The sequence below is a fragment of the Pelophylax lessonae genome (genome assembly GCF_965119305.1).
Source record: "Pelophylax lessonae genome assembly, chromosome: 6".
NCBI lineage: Eukaryota > Metazoa > Chordata > Amphibia > Anura > Ranidae > Pelophylax > Pelophylax lessonae.
In genome coordinates this window covers 21,371,634-21,389,484 of record NC_138773.1, presented here as the reverse complement: position 1 = coordinate 21,389,484, position 17,851 = coordinate 21,371,634, and the positions used below count along the sequence as shown (strand labels likewise).

General features: G+C 48.6%; 1 protein-coding gene across 1 annotated transcript in view; it reads right to left on the bottom strand.

Moving 5' to 3' along the window:
- Positions 1-17,339, bottom strand: part of LOC309557322 (RING finger protein 112-like) — a 46,668-nt gene extending 29,329 nt beyond the window's left edge. Inside the window, exons 1-3 of the mRNA XM_082259985.1 lie at positions 17,268-17,339; positions 6,132-6,186; positions 3,160-3,442 (exon numbers count right to left, since the gene is read on the bottom strand). Coding sequence (XP_082116111.1) covers positions 3,160-3,442; positions 6,132-6,154 — 306 coding nt within the window. The 5' untranslated portion in view covers positions 6,155-6,186; positions 17,268-17,339. The remainder of the gene's footprint in view (positions 1-3,159; positions 3,443-6,131; positions 6,187-17,267) is intronic.
- Between the last annotated feature and the right edge of the window lie 512 nt (positions 17,340-17,851).

Sequence of the window (17,851 nt, the reverse complement as noted above, 5' to 3'; positions counted from 1 at the left end):
CAGGTCTTCGTAGATTTGCAGTGGTCTGATACTCCTTCCATTTCAATATTATCGCTTGCACAGTGCTCCTTGGGATGTTTAAAGCTTGGGAAATCTTTTTGTATCCAAATCCGGCTTTAAACTTCTCCACAACAGTATCTCGGACCTGCCTGGTGTGTTCCTTGTTCTTCATGATGCTCTCTGCGCTTTAAACGGACCTCTGAGACTATCACAGTGCAGGTGCATTTATACGGAGACTTGATTACACACAGGTGGATTCTATTTATCATCATTAGTCATTTAGGTCAACATTGGATCATTCAGAGATCCTCATTGAACTTCTGGAGAGAGTTTGCTGCACTGAAAGTAAAGGGGCTGAATAATTTTGCACGCCCAATTTTTCAGTTTTTTATTTGTTAACAAAGTTTGAAATATCCAATAAATTTCGTTCCACTTCATGATTGTGTCCCACTTGTTGTTGATTCTTCACAAAAAAATTACAGTTTTATATCTTTGTTTGAAGCCTGAAATGTGGCAAAAGGTCGCAAAGTTCAAGGGGCCGAATACTTTCGCAAGGCACTGTATATACCTGCATGGAGCCATATCTTTTGAGCTGTGATAAAGCGCCCAAGTTGGCATGAAACACGTTAGCTGGTGGCTATATTCCCTCATCTGTGGTATTGTGGATTGTAGTTGTGAATTATGAATCAATAATGGTGATTTTATGGAAAAGCGGCCAACAAGACTTTTCTTCACAGCACGATAAATCCAGGACAGTTGGCATCCTTGCTGTGTGTATCCCAGTTGTGTAATCCTCCAAGGGGAACAAGTGTTCTAGTAACTACTGTTGAAGATGGGCGTTTTATTTACTTTGAGAGAACTTCCCTCAATGTTCTGTTCCATCTCCAGGATAGGAAATGAAAGGTTATCTCCCCAACAAGACAGGGGTAGCAATACAAATAAACTGGCAGGGGTTATACCCTTCCGTACTCTATGTAAAAGGCAAAACCTTTTTTAGTTTTAGATAAACTGGCTGGGTTTGTTGGGTAGCCGAACACTTGTCTGGTAAGGCAATTGGGTTAAGGTGAGCAGGTTTGGAGGCTCAAAGTATACCGGTTACTGGAACTGAATGTTATATTGAACAAGTTAATTTGGCTTAGGATTAATTATATTTGTTAATAAAGAGAGGAAAATCTGGGGGCACATCCTAATGTCCAAAGTTTTAAAACTTATTAGTTTAGACAAGTGATCTCCAAACTGGCCATTTGCTTGCCCTTATCTGGCCCTTGGGGCACCATTACTCCCACTAACACCAATGATGGGGACCCATACCTGACACTTACACCAATTATTGGGTAGCATTCCTTCCAATGACCCTAATAATAGGTCACCATTAATCCCTTAAATACTGAAAATATTCCATTGCATGCACAGATACCAACAAAGGGGCACAATTCCTCCCACTCATAGCAATGATGAGGCACTATTCCTTCCACTGATACCAATGATGGGGCACTATTCCTTCCTCTGACATCAACCATGGGGCACCATTCCTCCCACTGACAACAATGATGGGACACTATTCCTCCCACTGACAACAATGATGGGACACTATTCCTCCCACTGACACCAATAATGGGACACTATTCCTCCCACTGACACCAATAATGGGACACTATTCCTCCCACTGACACCAATAATGGGGCACTATTCCTCCCACTGACACCAATAATGGGGCACTATTCCTCCCACTGACACCAATAATGGGGCGCTATTCCACCCACTGACACCAATAATGGGGCACTATTCCTCCCACTGACACCAATAATGGGGCACTATTCCTCCCACTGACACCAAAAATGGGGCACTATTCCTCCCACTGACACCAATAATGGGGCGCTATTCCACCCACTGACACCAATGATGGGGCACTATTCCTCCCACTGACACCAATAATGGGGCACTATTCCTCCCACTGACACCAAAAATGGGGCACTATTCCTCCCACTGACACCAATAATGGGGCAGTATTCCTCCCACTGACACCAATAATGGGGCACTATTCCACCCACTGACACCAATGATGGGGCACTATTCCTCCCACTGACACCAATAATGGGGCACTATTCCTCCCACTGACACCAATGATGGGGCACTATTCCTCCCACTGACACCAATGATGGGACACTATTCCTCCCACTGACACCAATAATGGGGCACTATTCCTCCCACTGACACCAATGATGGGGCACTATTCCTCCCACTGACACCAATGATGGGACACTATTCCTCCCACTGACACCAATGATGGGACACTATTCCTCCCACTGATACCAATGATGCAACACTATTCCTCCCACTGACACCAATGATGGGGCACTATTCCTCCCACTGACACCAATGATGGGGCACTATTCCTTCCACTGACGCTAGGGCATTTTCTACTCCCACTGGCCAAAGTCTGGCCCTCCTAAAGCCTGAAGGACAGTAAATTGGCCATATGTTTAAAAGGTTGGAGACCCCTGATTTAGGACAAGCAACATCAAGCCCCACCTGGAACCTCCTCCTCTGTTGCATTTCACCCAACTGGGCTTAATTGTAGCAATAGATTTTTAGGACTAGTTGTGTAAAATGTTAGAGAAGGTATTGTGTTGTGTTGCTCTTCCTGGACTAATAAGGTTTTATAGGCACAGGACTTTACACTGTGCTACCTTTGGATGTTTGCACCTGATCAGCCAAATGATTGATTCACTATAGAGAACTTGGAAGTAGGTTGAAAGCTTTATCTAGGTTTGCTAATAAAGCCTTGTCATTCCTTCTTCCAAATAAATTTGATTGTGTGTGTGTGAGGGTAAGGTTACAGCTGTAATGGGATTTAAAATACATACTGTACGCTGCTCAGCAGTCAAGAAGGATCACGTTGGAATATACGCCTCCCGTCCCATATGGAAGGAAAATATATTTCCAATATACTTAGGGAAAAAATTTTAGAAATATATTGAATATGGCCAAAATTATAGCATTACAAATAAGATTTCCAATATATTTGGGAAAAATAATTTAAAAATGTTTTTATTTTAAATATATTTTAAATATATTTTTCTTCCATCTGGGGTCCTGATAGGAACATTTCCTTTCTGGTATACACCCTATACATAGTAGAATGTTCCACACTCTCACCTGTTTGCTCTGCTCTTCCTTCACGGCCAGTTGGACCTTGGTCACCACATTCTTCAGCCTGTAGGCAGGGATGAGCTGGTTTTTGGGGCAGATTTTCCTGCATTCGGGACAGCGGTAACCATGGAGCCCCGGGTCATCCCAATATTTGGTTATACAGCCTCTGCAGAAGGTATGACCACAGGTGATGGAGACTGGATCTGAGAGCTCATGGAGACAAATGGAACATGTAATATCTTCTTCTAACTTGTAAAATTGAGCAGAAGCTTCCTGAGGCATGGTACTCCTGGGAGAAATAAAACAAATGTTAGATCTAAATAGAGAAGACAGAGCATGTCCAGTCTGAAATTCATAGAAAGCTTGGAATGTTCATAGAAGATCAAATACCATAAAGTACAAGAAGCTAACGGCAAACTGGGAGCAGGACAGGACTTTGTATTGTACATAGCAGGTTGCTCATTATACTGTATGATAACACGCTAAAGAAGAACTAATCAGGTACAGCAAATAAGGGAAGGATCAGACAAACAACAGGAAGAATCTAACACAGGTAGTTACTTTACCAGGAAGAACATTGGAGGCTCAGTGTCCTCTGTACAACACTAAGGCCCCGTTCACACTGGGGCGACGCTACTTTGCCGGGCGACCTCACAGGTCGCGGCGCGCTGCTCGCACCGCGACCTCGGAGCGGCCGGCACGGACTTCATAACATTGAAGTCTATGCAGGTCGCTCCGGGTCGCCCCAAAGAAGCTCCGGACCCTTTTTCTAAGTCGGAGCGACTTGTGTCACTCCTATTAGAACGGGTCCGCAGCTTCTCTATGGCAGGCGACCTACGGCGACCTGTCAGGCGACCAGGTCGCCTCACAGGTCGCCTTAGTGTGAACGGGGGCTTAGGATCATGTCAGAGCTATATAAATGTATAATAATAATAATAATAATAATAATACCAAGCACTGTCTCATGATTTTGTGGTAAAACGTGCACCCTATTGTTGCCCTACTGTACTGTTCACATTGTTTGTACACCATGTTGTTTCTCAATAAAAATATTAAAAGTAATAAAAATAATAATAATAATAATACATAATATTAATAATATGTTTTTTCCTGTGGGCGGACATTAGAGTGTAAGCTCCTCTGGTACAGGGCCTGAGGTGACTGGCTCTGTGTTCTCTGTACAGCGCTGCAGTATATGCAATAGCTATATAAATACAGGGCTTTTTTTATCAGGTGCAGGAACCCACACACCCCAGTCAACTCCCCGCCTCCATTCTCGCCTCCACTCCTGGCATTCTTCGTGAAAGAGAAGTGTTGCCAAATTATGGATAAGGTCAAGGCTCAGTTTCTCCAGTCTGTCCACAGCTCTGCCCCCCAGTCCATAGATCACCTCTCATCTGATCCACAGCTCACTATCCCCCCCCCCCCCGCCAACCTCCTTCCATCCCCAGCTCTCCCCTCCCTCCGCAAGTCACCCTCTCTTCACTGGTCCACATCTCCCCCTCTCACCATCTGTCCACAAGCCAACCCCCCCCCCCATCTCTCCTTTGGTCCACAGCTTCCCCTCTCACTCCCCCTCCAGGGCTCAACCTGTACCCCCACCACAAATCACCTTCTGCCTCCCCGTTCACACCTTACCTCCCCCTGCCCCCCCACCATCCAGAGCTCTCCACTCCCGCCACAGGTCAACTTCTCTTCCCTGGTCCACAGCTCTCCATCTCACCACCTGTCCACAGCCCCCCCCCCCTCACCTCCTCCCCACTCCCCACCATACACAGCTCTCCACTCCCTCCACAGGTCAACTTCTCTTCCCTGGTCCACAGCCCCCCCCTCACCTTCTCCCCGCCCCCCACCATACACAGCTCTCGACTCCCTCCACAGGTCAACTTCTCTTCCCTGGTCCACAGCCCCCCCTCACCTTCTCCCCGCCCCCCACCATACACAGCTCTCGACTCCCTGCACAGGTCAACTTCTCTTCCCTGGTCCACAGCTCTCCATCTCACCACCTGTCCACAGCCCCCCCCCCCCCCTCACCTCCTCCCCACTCCCCACCATACACAGCTCTCCACTCCCTCCACAGGTCAACTTCTCTTCCCTGGTCCACAGCTCTCCCGCTCACCACCTGTCCACAGCCCCCCCCCCCCTCACCTCCTCCCCACTCCCCACCATACACAGCTCTCCACAGGTCACCTTCTCTTCCCTGGTCCACAGCTCCCCATCTCACCACCTGTCCACAGCCCCCCCCCACCTTCTCCCCGCCCCCCACCATCCACAGCTCTCGACTCCCTCCACAGGTCAACTTCTTTTCCCTGGTCCACAGCCCCCCCCCTCACCTTCTCCCCGCCCCCCACCATCCACAGCTCTCGACCCCCTCCACAGGTCAACTTCTCTTCCCTGGTCCACAGCTCCCCATCTCACCACAGCCCCCCCCCCCCCATCTATAGGTCACCCCCTCTCCCCCTCAAAAGCTAAACCTGCCCCCCCTCCATAAATCACCTTTTCCCTCCCCATCCACACCTCATCCAACCCCCAATCCACAGCTCACCTTCTCCCCCCCCCCCACCTTCCCATTATACAATTCACCTTAGCATGTGCCCCCTATCCACAACTCCCCTTTTTACTCCCCCCATTCACAGGTTATCCCCCCTCCACATTTTACTGCTGCACTATCTTCAGATCACCCCAAAATCACAGCTCTCAACCTCTGCAACGCCCCATCTTTCACCTCTGCACCCCCAGCTCCCCCCACAGCACTCTGTACAAATCCCTGTGCCCACAGCTCTCACTTTGCACAATATACCATCCCCCCCCCCCCCAGCTATGACCTCTGCAGAACATTTACAAGTTCTCCACAACGGTCACTCTGCATAACCGACTGGCTCAGTCTCCTCTGTACAGCACTGCGGTATATGTCAGAGCTATAACACTGAATAAAGTTCATACTCACACACACAAATATTTGAATCTGATAAACTTACGTTTTGCTGGTGCTCTTCCCCATGAGACTCTCGGGGGTTCCTCACTTTGTGGGATCTGCAAATTAAACTTTGTTACTAAAAGTTAAAGAAATGAAAAAGAATGTCGATATTTCAAAGAAACGAAACTCAAAAGACTAGAAAATCCAGAACTTCTCACTGAGAGATAAAAAGGGGAGGAGAACTGCAGTGCGTATACTGTGCATACACCAATCTACCATTGTATGTATGTTAGGTATCTATTTACTCATACACATACATATATACACACAAAAAAGAATTAAAAATAAATATACACAATATAATATATATATATATATATATATATATATATATATATATATATATATATATACATACACACACACACACATACATATATATATATATATATATATATATATATATGTATGTGTGTGTGTGTGTATGTATATATATATATATATATATATATATATATATATATATATATATATATATACACACACATATATACATACATATAATAAACAAGCAAAAAATTGGGGGAGTATATATATATATATATACACACACATATATAATTTTTTTTTTTCCTGCAAATATAATGCAAGATAAAACTACATCCTAATACCCACAACAACCCCCCCACTCCCACCCTGAAGAGGTGCATTAAGAAAGACTGTAGATCCATTCTACCTTTCCCCCCGAGAGTGACCCCAAAAATATCCTGCCGTAAAAAAAAAAATCATACTCTGGAATTGTCCCCAGGGGAATTTTACTATGAGGGACAGATTACAACTTGTCAGTGGAATTGCCTCCATTTATAATGCAAACGTTCTGCTCCACTTTTATGTATTTTTTTGTGTTGTATTGAACTGCTTTGGGTTGTTCTTGCTTTCTGTTATGCCGACATCTAGAGAAAGTTTAGGGAATAAAATGTAACTTTTTATGACAACACAGTATTTGTGCAGCAATTTTTGAAACATGATTTTTTTGGGGGGGGGAAAAAAAACAGTTTCATGAATAAAAAAAAAAAAACGAAAAAGTTAGCCCGATTGTTTTGTAGAATGTGAAAGATGATGTTACGCCTGAGTAAATAGATACCGGACATGTCACACTTTAAAATTGCGCACACTCGTGGGATGGTGCCAAACTTTGGTACCTCAAAATCTCCATAGGCTACACTTTACAAATTTTTACAGGTTACCCATTTAGAGTTACAGAGAAGGTCTTCTACTAGAAATGTTGCTCTCGCTCTAACGTGCACAGCGATACCTCACATGTGTGGTTTGAGCACCATTTACATATGCGGGTGAGGCATACGTAGGCACTTCTGCGTGCGGGCATGCAGGGACAGGGGCTCTTTAATTTTTTTTTTTATGGGAAGCCATATTATTTGCCATTATTAAATAAACATCTCCCGTGTTAGATAAAAAATTAAAAAAAAAAAAAAAAAAAAAAAAATTATTATTTTTTTACACTTTCCCTTATCACTTTTATTCCTATTACAAGGAATGTAAACATCCGTTGTAATAAGAATAGGGGATGACCGGTCCTCTTTATGGAGAGATGTGGAGTAAGCCTGAGATAAAAAAAAAAAAAAAAAAATTATATATATATATATATATATATATATATAAAATCTCAGCCTTCCAGCCGAATACACGGCAGTGTTTATAACTGCCGGGGCCAGACGTGATGTCATAACATCGCGCCCGGCCTACGAGAGTCATAGAGATGACTGGGGACTAGCTAGTCCTCAGTTAGCTTTATGGTAAACTTCCACTGCCGGCAGATTCGTTCTCCAGCTCGCCGATTACATGGGTGAGCTGATAGAAGCACACGAGGGCCGCAGGAGGGGGTTGCCTGTAAAAAAAACAATCAAGCGGCTGAACAGCTGTTAGGATTGTTTTTACGGTGCGGGGAATCGCTGGCACAAGAGAAGATATCTGAATGATGCTGCACCCATCATCCAGGTATCTCCACTCAAAGTCCATGACATCATATGACGTCCTACGGATGGGAAGTGGTTAAGCAATAGCGGATATTGCAAGTTGTTGTGTATTTACCATACATATACAGTACATTCAGGGCCTGTGATTTCAGGATTTTAGGGGAACAGGCTGACCGGCAACAAGTCATTCCTGTTTCCCTTCATGCCTGAGCACATAGGTCACATTCGAGTCATTTAAGTTGTTTGAGATTGCACTGGTTATAATTTGCAAGTGTCTTTGTGCCATATTGCTCAATAACACACATAGTAGTGTCCTCTGCTCCCCCCCCCTCACACACACCCAGTAGTGTCCTCTGCCCCCCCCCCCCCACACACACACATAGTAGTGTCCTCTGCTCCCCCCCCCCCACACACACACAGTAGTGTCCTCTGCTCCCCCCCCCCCCACACACACACACACAGCCGTGTCCTCTGCTCCCCCCCAGCACCCCCCCTACACACACACAGTAGTGTCCTCTGCCCCCCCCCCCACACACACACACACACAGTAGTGTCCTCTGCTCCCCCCCTCACACACACACACACACAGTAGTGTCCTCTGCTCCCCCCCCACTCAGTCGTGTCCTCTACTCCCCCCCAGCACCCCCCCCCTACACACACACACACACACACACATATTAGTGTCCTCTGCTCCCCCCCCCACACACAGTGGTGTCCTCTGCTTCCCCCCCCCCACACACACAGTAGTGTCCTCTGCTCCCCCCACACACGGTGGTGTCCTCTGCCCCCCCCCCACACACAGTAGTGTCCCCTGCGCCCCCCCCCACACACACACACACACAGTAGTGTCCTCTGCTCCCCCCTCCCACACACACACACAGTAGTGTCCTCTGCTCCTCCCTCACACACACAGTAGTATCCTCTGCCCCCCCCCTCCCACACACAGTAGTGTCCTCTGCTCCCCCCTCACATACACAGTAGTGTCCTCTGCCCCCCCCCCCCACACACACACAGTAGTATCCTCTGAACCCCCCTCACACACACAGTAGTGTCCTCTGCTCCCCCCCTACACACACACAGTAGTATCCTCTGCCCCCCCCCCACACGCAGTAGTATCCTCTGCTCCCCCCTCACACACATAGTAGTGTCCCCTGCCCCCCCCCCACACACAGTAGTGTCCTCTGCTCCCCCCCCCACACACACAGTAGTATCCTCTGAACCCCCCTCACACACACAGTAGTATCCTCTGGTCCCCCCTCCTTCACAGTAGTGTCCTCTGCTCCCTCTCTATAGTGGTGTCCTCTGCCCCCCCCCCCCCCCCACACACACACACACACAGTAGTGTTCTGTGCTGTGCCCCCCCCCCCCCTCATGCACACACAGTAGTTCCCTCTGCTTCCCCCCACACACAGTAGTGTCCTCTGCCCCCCCCCCACACACACACAGTAGTGTCCTCTGCTCCCCCCCTCACACACAGTAGTGTCCTCTGCTCCCCCCCTCACACACAGTAGTGTCCTCTTCTCCCCCCTATAGTAGTGTCCACTGACCCCCTCCCCCTCACATAGTTGTGTCCTCTGCCCCCCCCCCCCCACACACACAGTAGTGTCCTCTGCTCCCCCCCCCTCACACACAGTAGTGTCCTCTGCTCCCCCCCCCCCACACACACATAGTCGTGTCCTCTACTCCCCCCCAGCACCCCCACCCCTACACACACACAGTAGTGTCCTCTGCCCCCCCCCCCCACACACACAGTAGTGTCCTCTGCTCCCCCCCTCACACACACACAGTAGTGTCCTCTGCTCCCCCCCCCACACAGTCGTGTCCTCTACTCCCCCCGAGCAGCCCCCCCCTACACACACACACAGTAGTGTGCTCTGCTCCCCCCCCCACACACACAGTGGTGTCCTCTGCTTCCCCCCCCCCACACACACACAGTAGTGTCCTCTGCTCCCCCCCACACACAGTAGTGTCCTCTGCTCCCCCCCCCCCTACACACACAGTAGTGTCCTCTGCTCCCCCCCCCCCCACACACACACACACACACACACAGTAGTGTCCTCTGCTCCCCCCCCCACACACACACACACAGTAGTGTCCTCTGCTCCCCCCTCCCACACACACACAGTAGTGTCCTCTGCTCCCCCCTCCCACACACACACAGTAGTATCCTCTGAACCCCCCTCACACACACAGTAGTATCCTCTGGTCCCCCCTCCTTCACAGTAGTGTCCTCTGCTCCCTCTCTATAGTGGTGTCCTCTGCCCCTCCCCCCCACACACACACACACAGTAGTGTTCTGTGCTGTGCCCCCCCCCCCTCATGCACACACAGTAGTTCCCTCTGCTTCCCCCCACACACAGTAGTGTCCTCTGCCCCCCCCCCCACACACACACACAGTAGTGTCCTCTGCTCCCCCCCTCACACACAGTAGTGTCCTCTGCTCCCCCCCTCACACACAGTAGTGTCCTCTTCTCCCCCCTATAGTAGTGTCCACTGACCCCCTCCCCCTCACATAGTTGTGTCCTCTGCCCCCCCCCCCCCCCACACACACAGTAGTGTCCTCTGCTCCCCCCCCCCCACACACACACACAGTAGTGTCCTCTGCTCCCCCCCCCCACACACACACAGTCGTGTCCTCTACTCCCCCCCAGCACCCCCACCCCTACACACACACACAGTAGTGTCCTCTGCCCCCCCCCCACACACACAGTAGTGTCCTCTGCTCCCCCCCTCACACACACACAGTAGTGTCCTCTGCTCCCCCCCCCACACAGTCGTGTCCTCTACTCCCCCCGAGCAGCCCCCCCCTACACACACACAGTAGTGTGCTCTGCTCCCCCCCCCACACACACAGTGATGTCCTCTGCTTCCCCCCCCCCCCACACACACAGTAGTGTCCTCTGCTCCCCCCCCACACACAGTAGTGTCCTCTGCTCCCCCCCACACACACACACACACAGTAGTGTCCTCTGCTCCCCCCCCCACACACACACACACACAGTAGTGTCCACTGCTCCCCCCCCCACACACACACACACACAGTAGTGTCCACTGCTCCCCCCTCCCACACACACACACAGTAGTGTCCTCTGCTCCTCCCTCACACACACAGTAGTATCCTCTGCCCCCCCCCCCACACACACACACAGTAGTGTCCCCTGCCCCCCCTCACACAGTAGTATCCTCTGCCCCCCCCCCCACCTCACACACAGTAGTGTCCTCTGCCCCCCCCCCCCACACACACACACACAGTAGTGTCCTCTGCTCCCCCCCTCACACACAGTAGTGTCCTCTTCTCCCCCCCTATTGTAGTGTCCACTGACCCCCTCCCCCTCACATAATTGTGTCCTCTGCCCCTTCCCCACACACACACACAGTAGTGTCCTGTGCCCCCCCCACACACACACACACACACAGTAGTGTCCTTTGCTCCCCCCCACACACAGTAGAGGCTGTAATGATATCCCGTACTGGACACATGAAAAGCTGCAGCAAGCAGCCATGTTGTTCAGTCATTATAGGTCAGCCATGACAGTCTTGCAGAACAGTTATACACGCAGAGATATTATCTGCCTCCTTTAATTCATGGAATGCATGGGTTTTACACTTCAAAAGAGCTAAGAGACATAAAACCCATCACTGAGGCCTGGCAGAGCTGTAAACCACTAATTGAGTCCTGGCAGGATGTCGGTTTCTTTTGTCCAGGCCTGTCGTAAAACTTTGGCCAAATCCATTAAGGATAACCAGGACTAATGGGGATCGTAAAAGGCAATCAGAGAGCTCTGCCAATTCAAAAACGTAATACACACACGATTCATAAACGCAGACAGGAACATGACACATTAATAAAAATAAGTATATATTTGGATGAGAAATGCCATACTGAACAAATTAAGGTCATGCATGACCACATTAGCACATAAAGAATGGAAGATAGCTATCAGATATTCCCTGTGTGACAAGTTTATCTGAGATATCCCACATCTAGTATCCCTGGATGCGAAATTACATGCTGAACCATAAACTATCCGTTCAAAGAATGTAACCAATACACATTTCAAGATATGAATAGTGGTATAAAACTGTCCAAAGAGGAGGGTCCTGATATTGTCATAAACTCAGGACAGCCCATGGCCACTCCATTTTATTGGTCAGGGGCATCTGTCAACACCCTTTTGATCCCAGAAAAAAAAGGGAGACCCCTAACGAGTGGGCAGTTCTCATGGTAACATCAAAGCAGGAACATCTATCAAGTTTGAGAACCGATTACACCTGGCTCATCGATTGAACTCTAATAACACCCAGGACATTGAATGCAAGTATTCTTCCTCCACAATTCTGCCTTATTTTTCTAATTGCTGAATTATGTCTCCATTTCTTTGAAACACATTTTTTCTGTAAATATTTTATTTGCACCAACTTTGACCTTTTTATTATTAAAAGCGCGCTCCTGCCCCCGATCGTCAGCAGGGAAGCCGGTGCGTGCATCAGGCGGCTCCGATTGCCGCCTGAAACTGGCGATCGCTTCCCGCTGAGAGAGAAGGACGGTTGGCTGTGGTAAACACAGCTGACCGTCCTTCTCCCTTGGATAATCATAGAGCCCATGTTATCCTTCTATATAGGATCACATGTCTCTATGATCATTTCACAAGCCACACTCCCCACAGTTAGAATCACTCCCCTAGGCTTACATTTAACCACTTGCCGACCGTCGCAAGTACATTTACATAGCAGGATCGTATGTCTCTGTGGTTACATCACAAGCCACGCCCCTTGACAGTTAGAAGCACGCCCCTAGGGACACACTTAACCCCTGGATCTCTAATAAAGTTAACCCCTTCCCTGTCAGTGTCATTTTTATAGTAACAGTGCATATTTATAGCACTGATTACTGTAGTAAAGTCACTGTTACTCTCAAAAGTGTCAAAAATGTCAGTCAGGGGTCCGATCTGTCTGCCACAATGTTGCAAAAAAAAAAAAAAAAAAAATCGCAGATCGCTGCCATTACTCGTTAAAAAAAAACAATAAAAATGAAATAAATCTTTCCCGTAGTTATTAAACGAAATAACTTTTGCACAAACCAATCAAAATGCGCTTATTGCAATTTTTTTTACCAAAAATATGTAGCAGAAAACAAATTGGCATAAGGTGTTAAAAAAAATTTGATATATTTTTTTTTTTTTGAGAATTTCATATAAAAAAAAAATTTGAAAAATATTGTTATTTTTTCAAAATTGTCGCTCTCTTTTTGTTTATAGCGCAAAAAATAAAAGTCGCACAGGTGATCAAATGCCACCAAAAGAAAGCTCTGTTTGTGGGAAAAAAAAGGACGTCAATTTTTTTATTTTGGTACAGCGTCGCACGACTGCGCAATTGTCCGTCAAAGTCACACAGTGCCGAATCGCAAAATAGGCCCTGGTCTTTGAGCAGCCAAATCCTCTGGGGCTTAAGTGGTTAACCCCTTGATCATCAACAGTGTTAACCCCTTCCCTGCCTATGGCATTATTGCAGTGACAGTGCATATTTTTAGCACTGAATACTGTAGTAATGTCACTGGTCCCCCCAAAAGTGTAAAAAGGTCAGTTAGGGGTCTGATCTGTCCGCCGCAGTCTCGCTAAAAATCGCAGATCGCCGCCATTACTAGTTAAAAAAAAAAACACACACTAAAAATTACATAAATCTTTCCCCTAGTTTGTAGACGTGATAACGTTTGCGCAAACCAATCAAAATACGCATATTGCAATTTTTTTTACCAAAAATATGTAGCAGAAAACAAATTGGCCGAAAATGTTAAAAAGTTTTGATTTTTAATTTTATTTTTCCAGGAATGTTATAAAGCAGAATGTGAAATATATATATTTTCAAAATTGTCGCTCTTTTTGGTGTATAGCGCAAAAAAAAAAAAAAAAAAAAAAAAAAAAAACACACAGGTGATCAAATACCACCAAAAGAAAGTTCTATTTGTGGGAAAAAAAAGGACGTCAATTTTATTTGGGTACAGCATCGCATGACCGCGCAATTGTCCGTTAAAGCAATGCAGTGCCGAATCGCAAAATATGGCCTGGTCATTAAGGGGGGAAATCTTCCGGTCCAGAAGTGGTTTTTGAGACACTGGAAATCACCCCTCGTTCCTTCATTAGAGGAAGCGGTGAACTTGACACAACAATATTGTTCCTATGAAGGAATATTTGCATCTGCCTCAAACAACTGCAATAAATAGGTGGGGTCCATGGGTGGAGTGGCACAATAGACACAATTGTAACAATATAGTTAAACTTCACTTCCTGAAATGATACCAACTACATATGGAATGCTTTGACTCCTTTTATTTATTTACTTGCTTTGTTTTCCTTTGTTTATATTGTTTGTAGTCCCTTTTCCTTCCTTTTTATGTACAACTTGATTGTAACAACTAATGTCTGGTAATTGACAAACTAGGTTTTCCAGATGCGGGCTAACACCTCTGTGTGGTCACCTGGAAGTCTATCGTTACCAATGTAATGACAATGTTTGTTCACTTGTGATGAAAAAGTAAAAAAAAAAATCTATTGAAACTAAAATTACGAGCTTCCTCCCACTCGGACCAAATGGAGGTGGTGGCAGTTGATGGGTTAATTGGCAGTTGATGGGTTAATTGCTTAGATAGCCCAGTGATAATCGCTCTCAGCCTGCTGGCACCTATAGATTGTGGTCCCGCACGCTGGAAAATCTTTGTGCAGGGTGCAGCTGAGAGTGGCATTGCTACGTAAGTCCCCCCCCCCTCCACACACACACAGTAGTGTCCTCAGCAGCCCCCCCCCCTCCGCCACACACAGACCGTAGTGTCCTCTGCTCTCCCCCTCCTCCCCTCACACATAGTGTCCTCTGCCCCCCCCCCCCCATCCACACACACAGTAGTGTCCTCTGCACCCCCTCAAGCACACGCAGTAGTGTCCTCTGCCCCCCCCCCCCTCACATAGTGTCCTCTGCTCCATCCCCCCCACCACACACACACACAGTAGTGTCCTCGGCCCCCCCACCTCACACAGTGTCCTCTGCTCCATCCCCCCCACCACACACACACAGTAGTGTCCTCTGCTCCACCCCCCCCACCACCACACACACACAGTAGTGTCCTCTGCTCCACCCCCCCCCCCCCACCACACACACACAGTAGTGTCCTCTGCTTCCCCCCCCCACACACACACACACAGCAGTAGTGTCCTCTGCCCCCCCCATCCCCCACCAACACAGAGTTGTGTCCTCTCCCCCCTCACACACACACACCCCCCTCACACACACACACACACACACAGTAGTGTCCTCTGCACCCTCTCAAGCACACGCAGTAGTGTCCTCTGCCCCCCCCCTCACATAGTGTCCTCTGCTCCATCCCCCCCACCACACACACACACAGTAGTGTCCTCTGCCCCCCCACCTCACACAGTGTCCTCTGCTCCATCCCCCCCACCACACACACACAGTAGTGTCCTCTGCTCCACCCCCCCCACCACACACACACAGTAGTGTCCTCTGCCCCCCCCCTCACATAGTGTCCTCTGCTCCATCCCCCCCACCACACACACACACAGTAGTGTCCTAGGCCCCCCCACCTCACACAGTGTCCTCTGCTCCATCCCCCCCACCACACACACACAGTAGTGTCCTCTGCTCCACCCCCCCCCCCCCACCACACACACACAGTAGTGTCCTCTGCTCCCCCCCCCCCCACCACCACACACACAGTTGTGTCCTCTCCCCCCTGACACACAAAGTAGTGTTCTCTGCCCCCCCACATACACTCACAGTGTCCCCTCCTCTCTCCCCCCCCCCCCCCACCACCACACACACAGTTGTGTCCTCTCAACCCTGACACACAAAGTAGTGTTCTCTGCCCCCCCCCCACATACACTCACAGTGTCCCCTCCTCTCTCCCCCCCCCACCACACACAGTAGTGTCCTCTGCTCTACTCTCTCATCCCCCCCCCCCCTTCCACCACACACACAGTAGTGTCCTCTGCGCCCCCCCCCACACACACACACACACTAATGTTAACCAGCTGATGATTGTTTGGACCTCCTAGCAACCAACCACATGCTGGTTAATTTGCAAAGGTAACTAAATCAGCTCCTGTGCTCCCGCCCTCCATCCAGCACAGCCCTGTTCCTGATTTACCTGTCAGGTTCCCTGATCCCGGCCCCAGACTGACTGAGCCAAAAGAGACTGACTGTGTGCCTGGCTGAGGGTGCAACTACGAGAAAAGAACCTGGGGACCTAAAACAGCGGCTCTTACAGGAGTGACGCTACATATAGAGGAAGAGTTACTCTACCAACACGTGACATCTCAACCACAAAACGTACATTAATAAAAACCTTATGACCATTTCTGCGTTCCATTCAGTACAGGCCTCGTATGTTGGTGAAGATAGTGGGGAGACATGCAAAGAGCCAACAGGAGATCAATCCTGGAAGGTCATTTTCTAATATTGGAGTACAAAATCTGCAACTCCCTCCAATCACAAAATACTAATCGTCTTCTTCCCCCATCAATGTGACGTTCTACAGAGGAGGAAGATGGATAATGGCTCAGACACGTCCCTCACCCCCTGAATGATCCCACACGTCCCTCACCCCCTGAATGATCCCACACGTCCCTCACCCCGACACCCCCTGAATGATCCCACACGTCCCTCACCCCCTGAATGATCACACACAGCCCTCACCCCCTGAATGATCCCACACAGCCCTCACCCCCTGAATGATCCCACACAGCCCTCACCCCCTGAATGATCCCACGCAGCCCTCACCCCCTGAATGATCCCACACATCCCTCACCCCGACACCCCCTGAATAATCCCACACGTCCCTCACCCCCTGAATGATCCCACGCGTCCCTCACCCCCTGAATGATTCCACGCGTCCCTCACCCCCTGAATGATCACACGCGTCCCTCACCCCCTGAATGATCACACGCGTCCCTCACCCCCTGAATGATCACACACAGCCCTCACCCCCTGAATGATCACACACAGCCCTCACCCCCTGAATGATCCCACACAGCCCTCACCCCCTGAATGATCCCACACAGCCCTCAACCCCTGAATGATCCCACACGTCCCTCACCCCGACACCCCCTGAATGATCACACACAGCCCTCACCCCCTGAATTATCCACGTCTGAGCACGTCAGGGGACTTTAATCTCCAGATTCCAGAATACTCACCACATGCCCCCATAGAAACTGTTGGCGCTATATAAATCCTGTATAATAATAATAATAATCCCGGGATCTTCCTCCGAGCCAAACTACGTACAACCAGGAAGAGAGAGAAACGAAAGTGAAAGTATCATATCTCCCAGCCTCCTCTGATTGGCTGGCGCGGACACATTAGAGGCGAATGCACCGCCCCGTCTCATCCTATCCTATACAAAGTGACAGCGTTGGGTGACACCAGAGGATAAAAATACAGGAGGGGGGGGGGGGGGAATTATTCAACTCCCTTCCTGGGGATGAGGTCATGTCTGACTCTGCATTCTTCTCCTACAAAACACGACTAAAGCTGGCCGTACACCAGGAGGAATTCACTTTACATTTCTCAGAATGTTCCTTTCATTTAGTTTTATTGTTACTGGTGTAAAGACGACGATCGTTTGACTGTATAATCAAGAAGATCATTTCACGGAGCTGAGTAACACATTTATTTTTTCCAACTAATAAATTTCTAAAGCGGTTCATACACTATTAGAGGTTTTCTGAACCACTTGCTTACTGGGCTCATGATATACCCCTTCCTGCTCAGGTCAATT